Below are 24,286 nucleotides of genomic sequence, written 5' to 3'. Positions count from 1 at the left end.
TGCATATTTTAACACATATCAGTGCTATTGTTTCATCTCAAGATGCACACCAGTATCATTTTATTGTAAGGTTCGTTTGTCCTAAAATAACTAAGGCCTAGTCCTGAATTAGTCTAAACCCTGTCCGGGAAATTGCCCCATAGAGTTGAAATAATAGACATGATCGCTTTATAAATGTTTATTAATGGAGTACTATATCTACATACTAAAATATGCTGGGTTATTTTGTTTACACCAGCAGCACATCACTTTATGTTTTAAAAAGGGAGATCATGAGGAGCTACTGGTGAACCTTTGGCTATCTTTCGTTCCTCCGGCAACAATTCCTGAACAATGCGCAAGAGGAAACCAGTTTTGAAGGGAATGTACTATAGCAGCACATAAATACTGGAGGTGAATGTGGTGTTATCCAGTATTACTGTTCTGCTATAGTACGGCCTGTCAGCACTTACAGAAACCTATGAGCTGCACTCGCCAAAGCTGACAATACATGCATTTATGTGATGATTCTTGCCTTCTTTGTATTGTAGATGACCAATGCAGTTACCATAAATAAATCAGAAATTATCAACATGATCTGACTTCTTTGCATCCAACTTAAAAAAAAATAGCAGCAAAAAAGAAAGAATGAAACAAGCTTGTATTGGCAATGTTACTAACATTTTATGACATTCATATTAAATAAAAACAAATTCAAGTTTGATCCAATGCCATTAACGGACAACATGATAACAGGATTTAATAACAATGCCTTGGGTCATGTCTTTTAAAAGATATTTGAATGATAACTAAATTTGGGAAAACACTGTAAATTATTTTAAATAATTTAATGACAAGATTTAAGATTGATTAAAAAAATAAAATGTCACTTTAAACATTTTTCTTTTCATTACAATATTTGTATGGTAGCACAACAAGTTGTACAACTATATAAGGCTCCATACAATTATTTTAATTTCTAATTTAACATAATTTTTAAAAACGCCAATGTAATTGGACAAATAAATACCATGGCAGAAGAAATTAACACTGCTACAAATAAAAACTGAAATAAAATGTGATATTTTGCTTTAAAATGTCAACAGGTTTGAATTGTGATTGGAAAATCAGGTTCCCTGTTGCTTTTCTAAGTACATTCAGATGTTAAAGCATTCAACCTCCAACATTAACATTAAAATCATTACACTGATATTAATCATTCAAGACAGGGCACATATTACAGTGGTATTTTATGATGCAATACACTGCAAATAGTCTGGGAAATATAAATGTTCTCCATTTCGCCATTAGAGCAAATTTACAAATTATGATCTTTCAAATACTGAATAGGCAGGGCCAAGCAACCTAACAGCATTATTCAGTGTGATCTATATAAGTCTTAATCACAAGCACCTATTCAAAATATCACACACAAATCATTTTAATAAATTAAAGGGATTTTGGCCTTAAACCATTTTTTTTAAAAACGCTTTAAAGACTCAGAGCAGCAGTCTTAAAACCACTATTGTCATGTACTGAATTGTGAAGTGTTTGTGGTTACTAATGTGTGCTTGAAAATCACAAGATGCCGTTGGAAGTAAAAGCAAATGTAAATGCAAGGTGCAATAACAGCACACCTCACCAGAGACCCTGAGTGGAGGACCTGCTTACCCAAGATGAGCTGCACAACTGAGAAATACGAAATTAATAAGAAATGAAATATCTATTAAAAACAAATGATACACAGCTAGAGGGGGAAGTTCAGGGTTTCTCATGCTTTGTACTTCTCCTTTCCTGTTTCACTGATCACACAGATGTGCTGCAAGTCAAAGAGGGAGACAAAAATGAGCAGAAATTGCAACACTGCTACTAAAAGTGAACTGCATCATGTATATTGATGGGTCACTACTTTACAACTACTTTGAACTTAAAATTTAAATTATGAAACGTATTGCATATTCTAAACGATTAAGTAAGTATGTCGTCACTACTTACATTTAAATCTCTAAAATACTCGTTGTAGTCAAGTGCGTATCCAACCACAAATTTGTCAGGGACTTCAAATCCTACAACTGGAGGATGAAAATAAAACCGATAACAAACATAAATGTGCATTTTGAATTGATGTTGTCTACAAAGGTTTTATTTATTGTGAAATGGTAAAAAGTGTGCAACCTTGTGGCCAACTCTCAGCATTGCACTGAAATGACCACATTTTATTAACAATCTTTCAAAAGTTTAATACAATAAATCCTGACATCATTGGCATGCATCCATTTATAAACATAACGTATGAGTACTCAACTGAAGTACTACATTTATTAAAGTGCTTTTCATAAACTTACAGTCTGGTCTGTAGCCAACACTCCTTGGTGTTCTCTTCACCAGCAAACTTCAAAGAAAATGTATTTGTATAATTGTATAGTTAAACTCATAAGTTAACACGTAAGAGTTACTACTACACAGTAAAAATTACATTGTCAGCCATGTTTACAAAGCTTACGTACCTGGCCACTTTCACCATTTTTGGATTATATTGCTTGAGAAGTTCTAACAATGTCTTCATTGTCTTCCCAGTGTCAATGATGTCCTAAAAAACAGAGTAAACATTACACATACTCTTCACACATTTAATGTATAATACAATATTTCAAATTTCTCAATATAATATGAAGAACAAATTTAAAATACCTCAACAATCAAGACATTCTTTGGTGCCAGAAAATATGCCAAAAGGAGAAAACAAATATTAACATTTGAAACTGCGACAAGACAAGTATTTTATGAGCCACTAGCTGCATTTCCAGTAAAAAGTTTCCATTAAAGCATCATTTTGTTCTCTCACAATAAAGCCCGGAGTATAGACAGTTTCAGCAGTAACAACATAAGCACGCAGCGTTTGTGGTCATCACGTAACTTCCAGTAAAGTTCTGCGAAGAATAAATAACAACAAAGTCCTTTTAAAAAAGTTTATTTATATAACAAGCAAAATAAACAACACGTAGATTACATAGGAATCCAAAACATTTGTTATTTTCGACGAGGTATTTGTTTAAGAGTTTAGTTTCAGCAACTAGTCAGACCATTAAACAAACAGAAACCGGAAGAAAAGTTTGGAACAGAAGATTATCGCGTCACCGCACGTGCGCCCGATGAAACGGTCTATAGTCTGTTTTTATGTTTTTTACCTGATATATGCGCACGGTTAAAGGCACAGATTTGCAAAGTATAGGTTATTTGAACAGAGGTTCAACAAATGCAACAAACTACATTCTCCTGTATGCGCGACCTACGTGTACCCCGTACGCGGGGGTATTAAAAATTCTGGTAGTGCGCGTACAGTACAGGCACACTCTTCTGATGATGAAAATTGCATAACAAGCACTGTATGCAGACCCTCGCGTACACGTAAAAAAGGGACCATATTTCTGCCTCAAGTCATTCCAAAAACCATGGTGTCGGGTGTGTTCGACTTCATAGACACTTTTATGGTACGTTCACACTTCCCATTCACTTTTAACGGGTGACGTCATGCATTGCCGATCTGAATTGGGGATTCGTCGGCGCGTCGTCAGTGATGTTTCTCGCGGGAAACAAGTTAAACATTTCTCAACTTTTAAAGCGGCAACGCGTGCGTCATCCAATCAGATCACCTTATGCAAATAACCTAGGCAGAGCCGGCCAGTTACGTTTATAGAAGACCGGAACATGTGTAGCGGCCACTGTGATTGGCTGTTGGCCACACTTCAGATAAGCCTTTGGTTAAGCGTTAACGCTTTTGTCCCGTGTGAATGTACCGTTACAGCCCACGTGATCAAATAGTTAGGCGCGCATTTTGGCAACGAAAGTGGTGTTGTTCGAATACCACAGACAACATATTCATAAGCATCCAGTGACTTATATGCTCGTAATTTCCCTCGGGAGTGCACGCTCGGTTTCTCAACTAAATACCTTACGTTATCTGGCCACGTCTGCTAACGTCTTCTATCCACTCCACTATAGTACATGGATCTGGTAGCCGGATACCATTTGATAAAGTCAACTTTTTAAAATAACTTTCACAGTCTGTGTTGCTTAATCCGCTCCTGTAGCTTGACACACTGCTGATTCTCGCAATACTTCCATTGCCAAAATGCACGCGCATACGTGTCATCATTGTGTACAAACAGTAAAAGGGTCTATACAGCGACGCGCAGACGACATGGGATGACATCAAAATACAGGAAGAGTGACTCAAAAGCATACAGAGCATTCGACTCCTAAATCGCAATAGCAGTATTTTGATGTCATGTGTTTGTCGGTTCTTGTGACGCCGAAGTCGACCACACATTCCCGAGAGTAAAAACGTTTTTACGATGTATGGGCATCTATGTAAAATTGCCTTGTTTCAATTGGGCACATTTTCAATTTGCTATTTTAATTTGCGCAATTTGAATGGTAATGGAAATGCAGCTACTGAAAATAACATTTATTTATAAAAACATTAATATATAAATACATTTTAATATGGCGAGTTTGTTTAACTGCATGATTCATAAAAAATATCAGGATTCATAATATTTACCTTTCCTGTCAGAGTAGACAAATCATCTCCACCAATCACTTTGATTTCACCCGTAGATTGGTCATTCTGTTTAACACATTAAAAAAGGAGAAAGCAAGGATCAATATATTTAACTCAGTTTAAATAGGACAATTCTGTGTAATACTGACTATGGTCAGGTCACAACACTATTGATCAACACTTATTCTTAAAACAACAAGTTATTATGGTGATTAAACATACACGTTGACACAACAAAAGGATGTGCTTATTAAGAGAGAATGTCTTGATTTATTCTAACAGAAGAAAATCCACATATAAAAGATAAATGATTAATAGTCTTTACTTGGTAACTCTTGAGGCGAATGAAGTCCACTGTCATTGGAATGGAACGATCACTGTTGCGATTAAGGGCTTTGATATAATCTAACAGGTCAGCGAAAAACTTGTAGCCTCCTTTGAGCACACAAAGAGCTACGATATGGTGGCCGCCCATGTCCTTCATGATATCTCTGGCCAACCGTTCAGTTCTGTAGAGGTCAAGTCAAAGAGTCTTATCAGCTCTGCTTACTTGAAATGTCAACAAACAAACATCATTTGCAATTTCATTACATACATCTTCCTCTAAATGATGTAACACGTTGGATATGACGATCGTGGGGAAATATGATTTATTAAAAAAGGAAATGGTGTTTGCAAGATACCTGTCCAAAATGAGTCCATGTGGAATATACACCCGTTCCAAGGAAGATGCATAATGTTTTGGTATACAGAAGAGGTCTAGGTCATAGCCTTGCTCTTCATCATTGATCTAAAACACAAATATAACATTATTTAGTCATAGCATACCTGCTGATAAGGGGGTAAAGGACAGTGAGTAGTCTGCTTTACAGATAAAATCAAACAGACGGCAGCATGATTCATGAAATAGGGTAGTAGGGCAAAGGTGCTTTTTCCTTTAAAGGACAAGTTCGGTATTTTACACTTAAAGCCCTGTTTTCAGATTGTTTATGATGAAATAGAACGGTTTTGACTGAAATTTCGACATATGCGGCTTCCCCGAGAATTTCGGTATTTGTTGTTTCACCTCCCACCTCTACAATGGCTGTATAGGTGCACTGGAACAGTCCTTCCTAAAATGCATTAAAGCAACACTATGTAGTTTTTTTACCTTTAAATAATGTCTCTAAAATTATTTCAGTGATAGAACAACTTTTAACTGGACAAATTGTACTGTTGCTGCAACCTGAGCAGCCACCTAGGTCAGTGGTTCTCAAACTGGGGTCCGGGGCCCCCAGGGGGGCCGCGAGACGGTGCCAGGGAGGCCCCAGTGTTATGACATTTTATAAAACACATTAATTTATCATAAATTTTGTGTAATTAAACCCAAAAAATAAGCCTACTAACCAACATCACTACTTTGTACAATGTAATATGTTTTGTTTAATTTAAATGTTACATTTTAGAGGTGGTGGAGGGTAGAGCACACAGCCCCGCCCCTCCCCCTGCCTGCAGAAGAGTGTCTGATACCAGGCACTGTTGCACTTTTCAACCACATGGGGGATCTGTAAGTCATTTTTTACATGGAAACTACATAGTGTTGCTTTAAACCTTTGTTTTTAAAAATACGTGAAACTCACCGAGTGGTCAGGGGTGTTCACTGATATGCTCACACAAAAATCGCTGCAAAAGATGCTTTCCAACAGGTGTTTTAGCATTCGTTGTAAACTTGTGGACCTATTTTTCCAAACGCCTCACACCTGTATATTTTTCCGTTGAGAGCTTGAATAATAGACACTTCAGCCCAGTTGGTGGCGATAATCCACCTTTGCAAATTGCAAGAATACAAACAAGGTTCCTGGGGCGGATTAATACCGTACCTCACAGCACACCTAATACAAGTCAATGGAGTTGGCAAAAACTACGATAAAACGAATGCGTATTTTGCAGCGATTTTTGTGTGAGCATATCAGTGAACACCCCTGACCACTCGGTGAGTTTCACGTCTTTGTAAACGAAAGTTTAATGCATTTTAGGAAGGATTGTTCCAGTGCACTTATACAGCCATTGCAAAGGTGGGAGGTGATACAACAAACACCCGAAAATTCTCGGGGCAGCCGCATATGTCGAAATTTTAGTCAAAACCATTCTATTTCATCATAAACAATCTGAAAACAGGGCTTTAAGTGTAAAATACCGAACTTGTCCTTTAACCTTGGTAACCCATTGTGTAAGCAACTCGAAATCATTTGAGCCACAAGTTAACATTGGACATTTTGTGTCATATAATTTGTCTGTTACATTTGTATTTATTTTTAGCCTGACAATTTTGAAGTTTGATTTCAATCATTGATTTCACATTCATTTGAATTGTTGTCACAGTCTTAGTCAATATTAAAGATATCAAAGTTTTATTTTCACAGAATGTTCTTTACATTATGTAGGATGATTTTATGTAAAAAAAAAACTGACTCTAGCTGCGTTTTCGCAGAATGGGTCACATATTAGCTTACAGACAATTTCTTCATCCACAACAGGGTGAGAATGTTACACACAATGTCATGAGTGTGACTTTTTATGAATATTCAGTCTTGGCTCTGTTCTTTTAATAGCTGCAGATCTAGATCATTCTTTTTAAAGTATCCTCCCTTTGAAACGGACCTAACATCTTTCGCATTTAAGGGCAGATGTCATTGGCACCACTTAGCCTAATCAATTCCAAAGATGCTGAGAGCACTTAAAGGCGGGGTGCATGATCTCTGAAGGCCAATGTTGATATTTGAAATCATCTAAACAAACACGTCCCTAACCCAGTAGAATCTGGACCTTCTTTTGAAAGGCCCGCCCCACACATACGCAACCCAGGCAACGATGTTGGTTAGTACATAGATATTCATAATAAAGGCTTTATTATGAATATCTGTGGGTTAGTAGACATGCCCCTTATTGCTGATTGGCTACAAGTGTGTTTTGGTACTTGGCCCGACTCCCTTTTTCAAAGTGTTTGTTAAAATCATGCACCCCACCGTTAAAATGCAAACATAAAAAACAGACATATGGGACCCTGGAAAACAAACCCAGTCATAAATGTCAATTGAGATTTATATATCCTCTGAAAGCTGAATAAATAAGCTTTCCAATATGGTTTCTTAGGATAGGACAATATTTGGCCGAGATACAACTATTTGAAAATCTGGAATCTGAGGGTGCAAAAAATCAAAATATTGAGAAAATGGCCCAGCAGTTCACTCCATGGAAAAAGAAAAAACAAGACCCGCAAATCCATGATCACAGTTTTGTAATTTGTACCCTCAGTTTATAAATTGTACTCGCACGCTTTCACAATCCAGTTTTGCAAACTGTTCTCACGTATTTGTAGCCCCTCCCACATTTTACAAATCTGCAGTTCACAAGCACGACAACAGCTCCGCAGTAAAGAACACAATAGGGCGGTTTGCCAGACAGGGATTATCTTAAACCAGGACTAGGCCTTAGTTTAATTAGTTAATATAACTAGTTTTAACAAACATGCCTTACTAAAAACATTACTGGTGTGCATATTGATGCAAAACAAAGGGCACTGATATATGGCACTGATATATTTTTTCAGTTTGGACACTCTTACATAGTCTAGGACTAGTCTAATCCCTGTCTGGGAAACTGCCCCAATGTGTTAAAACTTCATTTTTTAAAGAGTACCTATTTCACTGCTAAAAACAACATTATTTTGTATGTGGTATAATACAATGTGTTTGCGTGGTTTATGGTTAAAAACACATTAATTTCCACATACCATACATTTTTGTAGCTCCAGATTTCACTCTCTTCCTGAAACACACGGATTTGAAAAGCTCTGTGTCCCACATTGGCCAGCTAATCTGTGTGTTGTGATTGGTCTGAATAACTCTGACGTCAGCCGAATATATGACGCTCCTCACCATGTCGCAATGCTAACAGGAGTTAACCAACAGGCTTGAGTCTGAAGTGGGAGGAATGAAGATAATGTCGATCTTTACTACATCACCAATCCCAGGAAGTAAACTGTTGCCTACAATCTGTGTGTATGTCCAAGAAAAAAGATGATAACTCACCGTCACGTCATTGTTTACTTTGGGGTGTGTACCTTTTGCATGTCGTTAACATGTACTAGTACACAACAAAGGAAATTAAAAATCATGAGTAATGCTGAGTTTACACCAACCGCGTTTCAGGCGTCAAAATCACGTCTACCGCGCCTAGTTTGCTGCTTGAACACTTTGAATGCATTCGCGCGTGTAGAGCGGAGTAGATGCGCGGAAATAGCAAGCATTTGACGAGCGTCATAGGTAAACTCCGCTTCTTGTGGGAGGGGCAAGTGCTATGTGGTTGTCTGTTTGCAAGATGACTGATGTTGATTGTGCATTTATCAAGAGAGTTACCGGTTTGTATTTGATAACCTTACTAAAGGGGAAAATAAACAGCGCGGGTCGATAAACGTCACGTGACTCAAAAGTAAAATGTGTATTACAGGTTGCCCAATGTCCTCACTGACTATCTTCCAAGTGAAGTCCTTTTTATTACTGTCTCTATAGAAATAAGAACTTGTGTCGTATAGCTCCGGGTGACTGCTCACGGACAATATCAAGCGTTCCTTCATGTTGAATAAGTGACTCCGAGAGGGGCTGCCTCCACAGCAGTAAGCAGGCTCCTGATTGGTTAACGCGGCATGAAATTTCCACCAAAGATCAAATTTTTCAACTCGGGCGTCAGCCGGCAGTTCGCGTCAAAGACAAAATGCACTAAAAGCACCATTTGCGCGTATCGCAATGCTCAATTCGCGCAAGCTAGACACGCGAATGAGGCGGAAACGCCTCATCCGCGCCGCGGGACCTGACGCGCGTCAACGCGTCTTCACATTGACTTAACATTGAAATCACTCTACCGCAGTTGGTGTAAACGCAGCATAAGACCATTGGTTCTCTTTAAAATTGAGAATTTCCTCAATTTTCTAAAAAAAAGAAAAAAGATAGAGAATTGGATTATGTTACCGTGTCAACTTTTAGAGAGGGGGGGGGGTACAAACCAATACAATATGAATGATGCACAGATTTTTTTTCAGTGTTTGGCTGAATGCAATTTTTATTTAATAATAACATTAACCAAATAAGTCTTTAAATAATTATATAAAATTGCATAACTATTAAAAATTGCATGCTACTTTTAAATGCACATATGAAAGTAGCATCCGATTAAAATATTACATAAGTATTACAACGTAAATATTACAACTTAAAGCACATTTCCAGTTATGAAAGTATACATTTAACCTTAACACAGTAAAAACTTGATTATTAATTAATTAATTCCTGAAAATATCTGGAATAGAAAGATTTGGAAAGCACAAATAAAAGAAGCAAAGCGATAAAAAAAATGAGGGAGTGGTTACAAATCCGTGAGTACAGTTTTCAAAAACGTGAGGACGGATTGCGAAAGCGCATGTAGGGTTTATGAATTTGTGAGTAAGGATTGCAAAAACTGAGAGCACGGACTGTTAACTCATGCATACTAATTAGTGTGCACGGTTTGTAAAACTGAGGGAACAGTTTAATAATCTGCAAGTATGGTTTATAAACTAAGGGGACAAATTAGAAAACCATGATCATGGATTTGCAGGTCATGGATTTTTCCAAGGCATGACCTGGCGGGCTCTGTATCTTTAAAGATGTCCAAATGAAGTTGCAACACACATTACTAATGATACATTTTTTAATATATTTACAGTAGGAAATGTACAAAATATCTTCAAGAAACATACCGTAATCTTTACTTTTGGCATAAAAAGTTGATAATTTTGACCAATACAATGTATTTTTGTTATTACTACAAATATACCCATGCTACCACTACTTATGAAAGGTTTGTGGTCCAGGGGGCGTATTACAGAAAAATCCTAACTTTAAAATCTTATCTTAACTGTTTGGTAACCATAATAATTTCAGTTAGGTCCTCATTTAAGACAAAAGCTATTACAGAATGACGTTCCTAAATGCATTCTCTTATCTTAACTCCTGATAGGAAAGTGGTATTACAGAAGCATCCTACCTTGACAAAACATCCTAAAAACGGTCTTAACTTTAGGGAAACCTCACAGGTGTCCTAACTTAAAACTTTAATGATAGCCAGCTGAAACAATCACATTATGATAGAGCTGCGGGAGAATGAGATTAAATTGTTATCAAAGTGGAGGATGAAAAACAGCAATGTTTGTGTTTGGATTACTCTTTGAATGTTTTTTACCTTCACGCATTCATATAATCACAATGTTTCTCACTAGTGGAGCGATCTTCAATTTCTGTCATCCCTCATTATTAAAAAAGAGTTAAGTGAACACTTGATGGGATCATAATAAATACAGTAAACACTTGACTCAGCATCTATTTCTTCTCATGTCTCTATCAAATTTTGAAATGTACAATAGCACTTAGGAAGAATTGTTTTTTTTTTCATTTTTATAAGTCACATTTGCTAAATGTTTAAACTTAATAATAACTCACAGATGATGTGCTAAAATACTAATAATAAACACAGACTATGATTACAATGAATTTAATAAAATGTATTTTTCTGCCCCATTAAAATGAAAAGGATAATTATTTAGTTTACTGTACAGCAGCAGCTCACGCATTGTTGGTTTCTTGGTAAAAGTTGATAGCCGAACATGATTAAGCGATTTGGGATTTCCTAACTAGAGATGAGATAAAATTTGGTGAGATAAGATGAGAATCCTAAATCAACTTAAGATTTGCTTCTGTAATATGAATTTGTGAAAAATCTTAATATAACACATCATATCAAGTTAAGACCTAAGATTCTTAATAAAAGTTTCTGTAATACGCCCCCAGGGCAACATATTGCTTTAACTATTTAGGATGGGCCAGCACCTGTGTGTTATAATTCCAGGGAAGCATAAGTATTTTGACCCATTTTAATGTTTGGTCTTCCCATTAAATTTATCACAACGTCCTTGAAGGACCAATAACATGCACCTGTTGGCAAGGCTTTAGTGGGAAGTTTACTCCCTCCTTAACACTGGTTTGAATAAACTTCACATTTATGTTTTTGGCAGACGCTTTTGTCATAAGCAAATTACAGTGCATACAAGTAAATTTTCTCTGCGTGTTCCCTGGGAATCAAAATCTATACAACACCTGATAAGAAATTGATTTTACATTCTCACATGGCCACCAGAGTGCACATTACTCACAGAAGCTGTCAGACTTTTGGACCATATATGTAACACAGGCACCTACATAAATTTCCTGCTTATGTCGCATGGGTGTCACGTGTGTCCTCTGTCAAGAGTACGGAACCCAGTTTATGCATACATTTGCATTGAGGGCAAAACCGTGTGATTTTTAAACTCTTTATGTAACATATTTCATTTGAATGTTAAATAGTTAACGGAACAAGGTCCATGATTTCTGTTACAAAACAAAGTGAGCTTCCTACATACGCAGCAGTCTGTTTTCAGTGACAGTAACGTTAGTTCCCAATGAGATTAAAAAAACAAATGCAAACTCATTGTTATTATTTAGCACCATGCGGGACACAATGCCCGTTATCTTTACTATTTTACACACAGAAATCCAACAGTATACATTTAATCACACAGGTCACAGATTCTCATTCTGTCTGACAACTTAAACCTGAATAAAAACCAAACACGTTCAATGGAAAAATACAGTTGCTCATTTTCTACTTGGTTCACGTGCAAAAATGAATGAGCAGACCATCACATGTGGCATGCGTGAAACGTGCTCCCTCCCTCGAGGCTCGTTTTCTTAACCACAACACAAAAATAATCCATTAGAATACGTTCTTAAAATCAAAAAACTGTAGTTAAAGCTATACGGGTTATCGTCTAAATCCTATAAATTACTCGGTTGATTATTCTGCCTGTGCATTAGTGACTCATCAAGGGTCGCAGACTGTAAAAATGACTGAAGTGTGTACAGTTGCACTCACCACAATACAAGAGCTGTCAGACGCCATGCCAGTCCTTATATCGAGCTACTGAACTCCTCGAATGTGACCAAAAATGAGTTATGGTAGTCCGAGTTTAACCTCAAAACAGAGAGCGCGCGCAGTTTCTATCTTCCGTACATGGGTGTTTTCTATGTTATAGTATTTAGGGGAGGAATGGCGACCGCTAACCAATCAGCGTTTAGTTAACCAAGTTCTATTTAAAGAGATACTCACCAGATGATACACGTCTACAATGAGGTCGCATTAACAAGGTTATTTATACTTAAAATATTAACCAAATTATTGTGTTAATGTGTGGTATCTTGTATATAATAAGTCAACTGTATTTTCTAATTTTATGTATTGCAGTGGTTCTCAAAACTTATTCGGTGTGTGGCCCCCCTTGTGTATGGTGCATTAGTTTGTGCCCCCCAAAAAATAAATATTTTAAAACTTAAAATTTGAATTAAACAAAAAATTAAATTTATTCAGTGTAGTGCTGAGGTTTAATTGCACAGAATATATGATACATTAATGTTTTATTTGATAAATTGACAAAACTGGGGGCCCCTGGTTCAATCTTGGGGCCCCTCAGTTTGAAAGCCACTTAATAGCAAATAGTTATATTTCTTGAAGGTTATGTTTAGAGACCAGTAGGTTAGCAAAACATATAACTATCCTCCAAGTGTATTTTACATCTATCAATAGGAAATGACTCAAATGCCCTTTATTTTATTTAAAACACCTATATGATCTATGATATAAATCACCATTAGCCTACATTGTGTTATCTAAAGATTTGTTGTAGGTGCTCACAGTGATAAACTAAGCTAAGCCCAAAGTATAGTCTGTTTTTACGTGTACGCGCACAGTCAAACTCACAGCATAGCCTTGCATCGTAGTTTGACTCGTACGAGTAAGCAGGCATTCAGCGCATACACATTGCGACATGGGGTTTTAAAAATCTAGTAGTGCGTGTACATTACGCACACACTCTTCCGTTCATGCATACGGTATGTGGACCCTAGCATTAAAAATTTACCATAGTTTGGGTTCAAATATATAGTTCACCCAAAAAATATAATTCTGTTATCATTTACCCACTCTCATGTTGTTACAAACCTGTATAAATTTCTTTGTTCTGATGAACACGAAGGAAGATATTTTGAGAAATGTTTGTAACCGAACCTTTTATAAGCCCCATTGATTTCCATAGTAGGAAAAAAGAATACTATGGAAGTGAATGGGGCTTATGATTTGTTTGCAAAAAGCTCTGAACATGAGAGTGAGTAAATGATGACAGGATTATTATTTTTGGGTGAACTATCCCTTTAAGGCTTAACTGTCCTTCAGCCTTAAAGCTCTTTTAAACAAACAATCTTGTTGCTGTCTTCCTATTAAAAGTTTTAAATACATTTTCATTTCATGTCAGGTTAAATGTTTAGTATTTAAAATTTTAAAATAACAACTTCTTTAGCATTTTATAAATGTGAATCTTGATGCTCTTCGGAAAGACTCTTATTTTGAAAAACTGAAACCATATGGGCAATTACAAGTGTGAACCATAGACTGTAAACCATACAGTGTGTAGTTAGAGACATGTGGACCTGTGCTAGTGTCTCATACTAGTTATGTGAGGAAAAAAAAAAGAATGACACCGTGTGAGACTGGGTAAAGAAAAGTGCATGCTAGCCAATATTCTTTAATTCTGACTCGTACTATAAAGAAAACCACATATATCCAATATTATGAGTATAATACAGTAATAAAATATAATACATGTTGCAAGAGGGAAAAAAGAGGTAAAGACAGTTCCATGAAAGAGAATTACTTTTGAAAGGCTTTGTAAAGTTCATGTCTTGGAGGTGACACCATATATTAAGTCAAAGAGAGTCTCTTCTGTGTGGGTCCTGTCAGAGAAAAGTCTGCCAAAGAGAAAACTAGGGGTGCAAGCACAAATAGATGAAACTGTTCCATCTATTCAGTCATGTGTTTGTAAGTATTATTATACCATGTTTAAATAAAACCTATCCAGCTATGTTATGACTTACACTGCATTAACATATCAATGTCATCTGATATTGAACTTACATTCATTCACAATGTCCATGAAATACTGCTGTCAAAGAGAGTAAAACAGAAATTGTCAAGAGTTGTGACTGAGCTGCCCCCTAGGTTCTAATTAAGCGTTATACAAAAATATGTCTTTTGCCCCCATGGTATTGTGTCTTCTGTCTTCATGCACCATCTGAAAAACACACAGGAACTAACATAATCACAGGTAACTTAAATCATCTCCATTTCCTTCCATTGTAACCTGGTTGGTCAAACATACCACGTGTGTATAGCTGAGATATATATACACACACACTCACCTAAAGAATCATTAGGAACACCATACTAATACTGTGTTTGACCCCCTTTTGCCTTCAGAACTGCCTTAATTCTACGTGGCATGGACTCAACATGGTGCTGAAAGCATTCTTTAGAAATGTTGGCCCATATTGATAAGATAGCATCTTGCAGTTGATGGAGTTTTGTGGGAAGCACATCCAGGACATGAAGTTCCCGTTCCACCACATCCCAAAGATGCTATATTGGGTTGAGATCTGGTGACTGTGGGGGCCATTTTAGTACAGTGCACTCATTGTCATGTTCAAGAAACTGATTTGAAATGATTTGAGCTTTCTGACATGGTGCATTATCCTGCTGGATGTAGCCATCAGAGGATGGGTACATGGTGGTCATAAAGGGATGGACATGGTCAGAAACAATGCTCAGGTAGGCCGTGGCATTTAAACGATGCCCAATTGGCACTAAGGGGCCTGAAGTGTGCCAAGAAAACATCCCCCACACCATTACACCATCACCACCAGCCTGCAGAGTAGTAACAAGGCATGATGAATCCATGTTCTCATTCTGTCTCTACCATCTGAATGTTTCAACAGAAATCGAGACAAATTGTAGCCTCTTTTTCCTATTTGTAGTGGAGATGAGTGGTACCCGGTGGGGTCTTCTGCTGTTGTAGCCCATCCACCTTAAGGTTGTGCGTGTTGTGGCTTCACAAATGCTTTGCTGCATACCTCGGTTGTAACGAGTGGTTATTTCATTCAATGTTGCTCTTCTATCAGCTTGAATCAGTCTGCCCATTCTCCTCTGACCGCCCACAGGACTGCCGCATACTGGATGTTTTTCCCTTTTCACACCATTCTTTGTAAACCCTAGAAATGGTTGGGCGTGAAAATCCCAGTAACTGAGCAGATTGTGAAATACTCACACCGGCCCGTCTGGCACCAACAACCATGCCACGCTCAAAATTCCTTATATCATCTTTCATTCCCATTCTGACATTCCGTTTGGAGTTCAGGAGATTGTCTTGACCAGGACCACACCCCTTAATGCATTAAAGCAACTGCCATGTGATTGGGAGATTAGATAATTGCATTGAGAAATTGAACAGGTGTTCCTAATAATCCTTTAGGTGAGTGTATATGTATAATACATAAGCAGAATCCCACCTAGCTGCCGTTGACCTGAAGTGGAGGATCTGCTCTGTTGTCAAAAGCAGCTCTCTCTCTACTGCGATTCTCCCGCTCCTCATCTTCCTCATCCCTTTCCTCATTTCCGCTGTGATTCTTACAGTACAGTCTAGGAATAAACATTAGATTTACTACAAATTCTTAAGCAAGAAAGCATTTTTTTTAAGTATGAGAACGCAAGAACTGCTTGACGCAGGTGTCCAGGGTCACAAGCCTTATTTTGCCTACGATTATAGTGCCAGATCATTAAAATGTGATAAGTATTAACATAACAATTAACAGGCAGATCTTACTTGTAAATGCCTCTAGCCATATTCTCTATGTATTTGGCCTTGTCTTGTAGGCCACAGTGATAATGATAGGTCTTCACACAAGCTTTTATCTCACATCCGATGGTTGCTCCAAGCTGGGCACACAGAGTGCATTTCTGAAATTAAAGTAACTTCGTTTTAAAATACTTATTGAATGAATCTTAATCTGTGAAAATACATGTCATCGACCATATAACCAGAAAAATCTCACCATTCTTTTTCCTCGCTTTATTTCCTGGATAACCGTTTTAATGTCAAAGTTCCCAAATTCGGCACGTGAGGTGGTAGTTAGCTGGACGGTTCCCGAAGAGAAAAGCTGTAAAAATTGAAAATTGTATTGGAACAAGCTAAAATAGACCTGTTCAAACCTAAATCAAATACAGTTTTAAAATTGTTCAAAAATAACCCACAGATTTAGATTTTTAGGAAGCCTCACCATGCATTTGTAATGAGCAGCAACCTTCTTAGCACTGTCGGAGTGAAGCACACCCCGCAGTTCATTCTCTTCATCACCAGCATGACAGAAACCACAGCGAAGGCCTGAATCACTAGGGCTGCCTCTAAGAGGAGATCGATCCCGCTGTAACACACACAACCACACCACTATTTATCAATATTTATTGTGTATACCTTGCATACACTGTGTAAATATTTTGCACAATCTGTGTTGCGTATAATGAGTATTGTATATTATGTCTATATTGCAATAATCTCTGCATTGTCTGCAACATGCGTTTCGATTTGATTAGTTTTTTTTACCACCCATGCAATTCAGGAATGAAGCAAAATGAAAAGTAATTTACCAAATTTTCCTAACTCAATATCATAAATCTAATCAAACAAAGGGTATCTAAAATATTGCATCTATTAAGTATTATGAGTGAAGAGGATGGGAGATTTTTACACCCCCCAACAAAAAAAACACACACACTAAAACAAGATATTGGTTAGAATTTGGACATTGCAAGCATAGTTAAATTGGGACAATTCATGGGTTATCATTCATTGGCTCAGATAACCAAATCCCACTTAGACTATACTGTCTTTTCTTTTTTATATTAGATATTTTGTGAGGGAACCATTTAAAAAGCAAAACTTAGATACCGATAATACAGAATAACAGAAATGGTATAATCCAGTGAGTCAGAGTAGTGACTATATATATATATAAATAGTAGGTTTTTATTGCAGTGGCTTACATGCGAGGAGCTCTCTGTGTCATCATTGCCTTGTGAAGAGGTGGATCGTGTATCATCCGATTGTCCACGCGATACACCTCTGATTCTGCTTTTCTCAAAACGCCCCCTGCCTCTGCTCCTTGGGGGAGACGAATCGGAGTCATTGGCTCCAACTGCCTGTTCATCTGGGAATAACAAATTAATAGTAAATGCAAATATTTCTCAGATAAATTGCCACCAATAAACAAAGTAAGTTCTTGATGTATTTCTTCCAAATAAAGAAAGACCATTACCATCACTAGCGTCTTGTGAGGCGTCTCTGTGTTTCCGACAATATACACTAAAAAGAAAAACAAAAAGTGAATAAATAAATAAAAATAAATAAATGTAATAATAATCATACAACTAAACCGATAAAATAATAAAATTATAATGCCCACAGGTAGATTCCTTGAGAGGGATTCTCCTTGGTCTGAGCCTTGTCCCACAGAGCGCAGTAATAGTGATACGTTCGCCGACATGTCTTCACATCACAGCCAATCGTTGCCCCAGGCCGGTGACAGGAAGAGCACATCTGAACAGGAAATAACCAGGTAACAGGAAACTCGTTTTGCAGTACCTGCTGCTATTTTGATTCTCTATATTTAGCCCAACTAAACCCCTGAGTTTAACTAGGCTAGTTGGTTTGGATACTTACCAGTTTATTTCCTCTCTTTATCTCCTTCTTTACATCTTCAATCGAAAAGCCTCCAATGTTTTCGTTTTCTGAGTGTGATGTTACCAATGCTGAGGAGAAAAGCTGAGTATAAAGAAGGTAAAATGTATAAAATTAAGTCAGATATACAAGTAAAATAACGGTCACACCACATTAGATTATGCACATGTTAATTTACCCCGAGACCAGTGCTCAGGCATTCAACGCCACGACTGCAGTTGTTTCTCCAGTAATAACAAAAAAGGAGCCACCGTATATCCATCCACCCCTAACAAAATGAAACAAAGCAGGTGGACACGCTCATTTACCAAGCATTTGTGATGGGCTGCCACTCTGTGGGTTTCTGATACCAGTAACTGTCCACACTCCTTGTCTCGGTTGGTTCTACAGAAGGCACATTTTCGAAGACGTGCTGAAGCTCCTTTTCTCTGTCCGGACATGACCTGTTTTCATGAATCTGTCCTAAAGCACAAAAAAAAAGACTGCAATGTACAGGGAGGAAAGGGATAACATTGTAGCTGCTCAGATCCACAAAGACAACCCTTTAGGTGTAGGTGAGCATATACAGCAAGAATACGCCATCATGCTAAGCAATTTATAAAAAGATATCTGAAACTAATTATCTGCTTCTGTTATCAAAGTAATTTATGAGTAATTACTCTCTAAACATGAGTACAAATATTAAAATCACACTCAACATATTATGTAAGTATTTGTAATGCAAGTATAAACGTTGTTTTGAATATTTGTTGTCATTTCTCTCATGTTCCCATGAACTATTATAACACCTTTTTCATTCTGAGCAAATCAAAATTTGTCAAAAACAACATTTTTTCTTGGCAATACAGTTATAGTTGGTAATCATTTTGTAGATTATTTTCCCCTAAGACTTTAATTCAAACCATGTTAGTCTTTTGACTCCATCTTTTGTCATAGTCCTAACTAGGCCAGGACTAATTCTTGATGGGAAAACAAAAGTATTGAGATTTATGCATCGTGATGTTGGTACCAGTTGGTTTGACTCACTTACAAAAATAAAATATAGCTGCAAGCAGCAATTACCGGGGCCAAGCCAAAAAGAGCACAGAAGGAAGTAAAATTGAGTTTGGATGAGCAGATTAAAGAACCTAGGAAAACCTCTTGATTTCAGACGTAAGAATATAAAAGCTATTAGCAAAAAAGCTGTTTTCTCATTCAGTGCAACCTCTCCCTCTCTTCTCGAGGAGCATTGTTGGCTAAAACACGGGTCACAAAATGTTACAGTGGGGTTAATGAGTTAATACAGCCCACCTCAATGTCTCTACGATGTTCTGATGCAGAGATATAGGCGAAAGCGGTTGATAAGGTATTCTCATTGGTTGCTAGGGCGTGAATTGACATTCACCAATGATTATACTCCAAGCCATGAAAGGAATAATCACTGATGACTCAAGGTTTAAGATGTACAATTTCTCTCTCTCAAAACCACTAAGTGGCGCAATGACAAAATTGTGCATGCAACCTCAGGTCATAACTGTGTTACATCTAGCTAGTTTCATGACTATACACTTTAGTTTAGCAAAGAAACACATAAGGCTTGCTTAATATCAAAGGTTTTGTTCAATTATAAGGCCAACTATTGGTGCAAGCATACAATTTTTTGGTGTGGCCTCAGACTCTTCTCGTAAATCAGCGTATCAAATCTGGTGAAAAAAAAAAAACAAATTTCGTTGCGGAGTTATAACCATTTACGTGTAAACAAAACACAAAATTTGAAGGTAGTTTTTCGTTTCTTGCAATTTTTGGCGATTTCTAATGGAAATTTTAATATAATGTAATGCATTGTTCTTCCTATGGTGGTTTCGAGTCGATCGGAATAATGCTCGATCAGAATATTCACGAGTTTTTTAAGTGCATGTTTGGTATAGTTGGACTAAGCAACTATTTATAACTCCAAGGAAACAAGTCCCGTAAAAATACGTTGATCGCAGCCAAAGTTTTAGGCATGTAAACATTCGTCTGACCACTAGGTGGCACTGGACGAAGCTGTGCACGCACCCTCAGTACCTGACTGGCATCACAACTACCAAGTGTCGTGACAATACGCGTGACTTTGGTGAAGATACAGCCTCAAATCCATTTTATTGCGCACTGCATAAAATTCTTTGACGCTGTATACGGAAACAAATTTGCGAATCGACATTAATTCCATAGATTTTTGTCCTGAGTGTCAGTAGATGCTACACACCGATTTTCACGCAAATCAGCCAAAGCTTTAGGACGAGTTCAAAAAGTATGAATAATTCAAAATGGCAAAAAATTGTCACGACTGAAAATGACATCATAGGGTCCAATCAAATCGTCTTCTTGAGCCAAGGAATCACAAGAAACAAGAATTTTGCTACTAAGACCTGCGGGACAGAAGTTATAAACAAAAACGTAAGTGCAAATTTGGACTGTTGGTGGCACGAGCAGGTTTGAGATAGAGACTCAAAATTTGCTGTGGATATTATTTGGACAGTCCTCTATCAGTGTCCCAAATTTCATAACTTTCCTACGTACGGTTCTATGGGCTGCCATAGACCCCCAGACTACAAATATGACGTACTTTCAATAAAGATTAATGTTTCTACGGGTGAAATGCTCCTTTAAAGAGCCCCTATTACATTGGTTAAAACGATATTACTGTATTTGGTATAATACAAAGTGTTTGTGGTTAAAAAACACATTTTCCACATACCGTACATTATTGTTGCTCCTTTATTCCCTGCCTCCCTGAAACGCTTTGATTCTGTACAAAGCTCATCGTTCTGAAAAGCACAGTGTCCTCCAATTGGTCAGCTAACCAGAACATTGTGATTGGCCTGAATACCTCTGACATCAGCTGGAAATGTGACGTTCCTTACTGTATTTGTAAGATTGGCTCCCAATGCAATACTAACAGGATGTAATAAAGCAATAACCCCCAAGAAGAAGTGGGTTACAGTGAATTTTATAACAGCTAAGGGGCGTTGTTAGGCACTTAGTGAATTGTACTTATATTAGTACAAATATTCCACTCTTCCACCAAACAAAGTAGTTCCTCAGAATCAAGTGTGGCTGCAATAGAGCAGTTTCCAAGCAACACAGATGCAGCAAAGACACAATGAAAATATGATTAAAGACTGTGGTGTTTATTTTTATAAGTTAACATAGTTTGTTTATGAGTACTAATTTCATTTCTAAATTAATTTCAGCGTGTCTTCTTTGTTCATCCATCTCTTCCCACCACTCATCCACGCCAAGCCCACCCAATAAATCCAAATTTACAGTCTGAAGCATGGGGTTACCACCAGGGTATTTTACCACAGCTTAGAACGCTTTCAACCAATCAGAAGATCCAGAACTGCCAGTTTTATGATATCGTCTTTACTACCTTATCAATACAAATCTAATCCAGAAAATTCAGATGACCATGCTGATCAATCAACTTTGACAGGGCGGCTTGAACAGAACGTAACAGATTGGTAAGGTAAGGAAACTTAAAACATTAAAACCATGTCTGCATTTGTGATCGTAGAAACGACAAACAACAAGCGCTACTCTGTCTGCACTGCAGAAAGCTTGCGTTCGAATCATGGTTTAGGCATTGTAAAAAAAAATTTATATGAAAACAGACTATTTACGGGTGTAAGTCAGAAGCGGGCAGAATTATGATAATGACGTTGTTTCCACGTCAACAAGCAGTAGGCAAAGGAAGTTAACTGTTGCCTACAATCCGTGTGTTTGTGGTAGTCCAAAAAAAGAGATTTAAGTTGGAAACGATAACTCACGTCATTGTTTACTTTGGGATTTGTAACTTTTGCATATCGTTAACATGTACTAACACACACGTACACACCAAAGGATATGTAAAATCATGAATCGGAAAATAGGTGATCTTTAAAGGCAATGCATAAAAGGATTGACCAACATGACAGAAATAAGCAGTGTCTTGAATAGGTGCAATTGAACTGATGTGTGTGGTGCATGTCAAACCTTTCTAAAAAATATGTGCCCAGCTTGACAGTCATTCATTCAGAATTCCTTAAAATTATCTTTATGGCAAAAGATGACAAATGTAGGCGTCTTCTCAAATACTACAGTACATGAACACTTTGGGGCACAATAACTGTTTACTACTGTTAATCTTTTAACTCAGAATCTTATGTTCATCTTTAAGTAAGATGTAGTAAAACAACCCTGTTGCTTAACTGAGACCTTACTTTAAACAGTACACAAAGATGTATAAAATGTAATTAAATATTTAAACACATTTATCTCTGTTAAAGACTGCAAAATAAAGTGCACTCTAGGAATTCATGACTTTAAACGGCGGGAAAATTCCCAAACAACAAAACTCCAGATTATGTACAAAAAAGTCATACAAAACTAAATGAATGTAAGTTTTTGGTAACTACACCGTCATTTTCGCCAAAAAACAAATTAGCGTATGAAAAGTAGATGGGTGGCGTGCTGGAAACACTGCAATGCACAGCTCTGACCGAGTTGGCAAACTAAAGATGGCTCCTCCATCATTTTTACAGAACAAAAAAATCCCAAACATATATAAATAATGATCATTAATATACAATATGGCGTATTAAGATCGATAACGTTGTTTTGAGCCACGTTGTTTTTGTCCGCGTTCCCGCGATACAGCAGCGCCGCTGCCATGATAGCTGTGAAACTGCTCTCGCGCTACAACACAAACAGCAACGCAACACACGGCGCGCGACACACTCTATCCAACAGAACAGCTGATACAACCTGCTCACAAGACTCAATGAAACCCCTCTAAAATGTTCAAGGAACATTTAAGCATACCTTAGATTGCGTTCACACATAAAAGACGAGTAGGATGTACAGGCCTTCAACAAAGGATTTGTTTAGTCCCCAGACCTCTTTCACTTTCTACTTAATAATAACTATTATAAGGCTATGCCAAATATGATGCCCCCCAATTCATTCAAAAATTGTATTCTTATTAGTGAACCCCGTTAAGGCCCAGTTCAAACGATAGTTACAACAATACAAATAAGCACAGTTGTGATCTTAAAATCTAAATTTGAACTTCTGTGATTATTATAAAGAATAATTTTGTTTTATGTTTACAATAGGTTTTACGATGCGCTATTATTTTTCCGCTTCACGTGTAGAGACCCGCCACACGAAAAGGATTTACCTATCGCACCAAAAAAGACGAAGCTATCCCGGACATTTTTTTTTCCAATCACCCCATTCCTTTTCTAACTCCAAAACTTTAAGCTACAGAGTCAATGTGACATTAGAAGTTCTTACCGCTGCTGTGTTGAATGGGGTGATAGATTTAGACTGGCTGGGAGCGCGTGCTCTTCCTCTCTCTGTGTACTGAGAGCGCGCACGCTCAGCCTCTCACCATTGCGAGACGTACGAGTGACGTCACGCACTGCAAAAAGCAAGTTTGTCAGACACTAAAGCGCACGCCCCTTACTGTGGTCAAGTTAGATTGAGGAACAGGCCTAGATGAGCAAATGCGGATGAACTGTATTTAGTAACATATTGTATTTAATTTTTTGTGAAGAAACGATCTTTAAACATCTTTATGTTTCGAAATTCGAAACACAGACGTATGATGCACATTTTGGTTAACGCATATTTAAGTTTGTATAAATAAATTATTGATGTTTTTGTTTTGTTACAAATCTTAACATTTGGCCGTTTTACTATAGTAACTATAGTAAACTATAGTAATCAAATTATCTACTTGCTGGATTTGGAATTATATAAATACATTTACATAAACATGTACAGGCATATTCATTTAACAAAGTTTGAGTGTATAAATGGTACAAATGTAAATTGTCCAACATTCGTAATTAAATGAAAATGCGCTTTCTTTTCTAGTTTTGTTCCCTCATTTCATATTTAGCTTTAAACATTTAAAACTTTAAAAACATCTTTAGCTCTATGTTTGTACAGGGTGTGCGCCTCTGTCTCGAGATCTGATTGGCCAAGAGCTTGCGTCAATTAAAAAAGTG

At 37.3% G+C, this 24,286-nt stretch overlaps 2 protein-coding genes across 5 annotated transcripts; both read right to left on the bottom strand.

Annotated features, from left to right (window-relative positions):
* Positions 1 to 163: 163 nt before the first annotated feature.
* Positions 164 to 12,696, bottom strand: hprt1 (hypoxanthine phosphoribosyltransferase 1). Of its 2 annotated transcripts, XM_055178105.2 has the most exons (10): positions 12,527 to 12,678; positions 8,316 to 8,501; positions 5,227 to 5,333; positions 4,869 to 5,052; positions 4,544 to 4,609; positions 2,671 to 2,688; positions 2,487 to 2,569; positions 2,325 to 2,371; positions 1,975 to 2,051; positions 164 to 1,798 (listed from the first exon to the last, which is right to left on the bottom strand). In XM_055178105.2, the coding sequence occupies exons 2-10, from the start codon at positions 8,316 to 8,318 to the stop codon at positions 1,751 to 1,753; spliced, it is 633 nt and encodes a 210-aa protein (XP_055034080.1). In that variant the 5' UTR covers positions 8,319 to 8,501; positions 12,527 to 12,678; the 3' UTR covers positions 164 to 1,750. The 2 variants fall into 2 exon arrangements, with proteins under 2 accessions (XP_055034080.1, XP_055034079.1); XM_055178104.2 differs by lacking the exon at positions 8,316 to 8,501 and having other exon boundaries at positions 12,527 to 12,696.
* Positions 5,227 to 23,724, bottom strand: phf6 (PHD finger protein 6). 3 transcript variants are annotated; one of them, XR_008637330.2, is made up of 12 exons: positions 23,568 to 23,724; positions 18,578 to 18,731; positions 18,252 to 18,353; positions 17,995 to 18,128; positions 17,848 to 17,894; positions 17,576 to 17,739; positions 16,813 to 16,956; positions 16,588 to 16,692; positions 16,359 to 16,492; positions 16,045 to 16,174; positions 14,358 to 14,774; positions 5,227 to 5,333 (listed from the first exon to the last, which is right to left on the bottom strand). XR_008637330.2 is itself a non-coding variant. In XM_055178099.2 (11 exons), the coding sequence occupies exons 2-10, from the start codon at positions 18,707 to 18,709 to the stop codon at positions 16,045 to 16,047; spliced, it is 1,092 nt and encodes a 363-aa protein (XP_055034074.1). In that variant the 5' UTR covers positions 18,710 to 18,731; positions 23,568 to 23,724; the 3' UTR covers positions 14,199 to 14,774. The 3 variants fall into 3 exon arrangements, 2 of the variants coding, with proteins under 2 accessions (XP_055034074.1, XP_055034075.1); XM_055178099.2 differs by lacking the exon at positions 5,227 to 5,333 and having other exon boundaries at positions 14,199 to 14,774; XM_055178100.2 differs by lacking the exon at positions 5,227 to 5,333 and having other exon boundaries at positions 14,199 to 14,774; positions 23,452 to 23,568.
* Between the last annotated feature and the right edge of the window lie 562 nt (positions 23,725 to 24,286).

Source organism: Misgurnus anguillicaudatus, chromosome 16, assembly GCF_027580225.2.
Source record: "Misgurnus anguillicaudatus chromosome 16, ASM2758022v2, whole genome shotgun sequence".
Lineage (NCBI taxonomy): Eukaryota > Metazoa > Chordata > Actinopteri > Cypriniformes > Cobitidae > Misgurnus > Misgurnus anguillicaudatus.
Note: the sequence above shows the minus strand (reverse complement) of the source record. Positions and strands in the feature narration are given on the sequence as shown.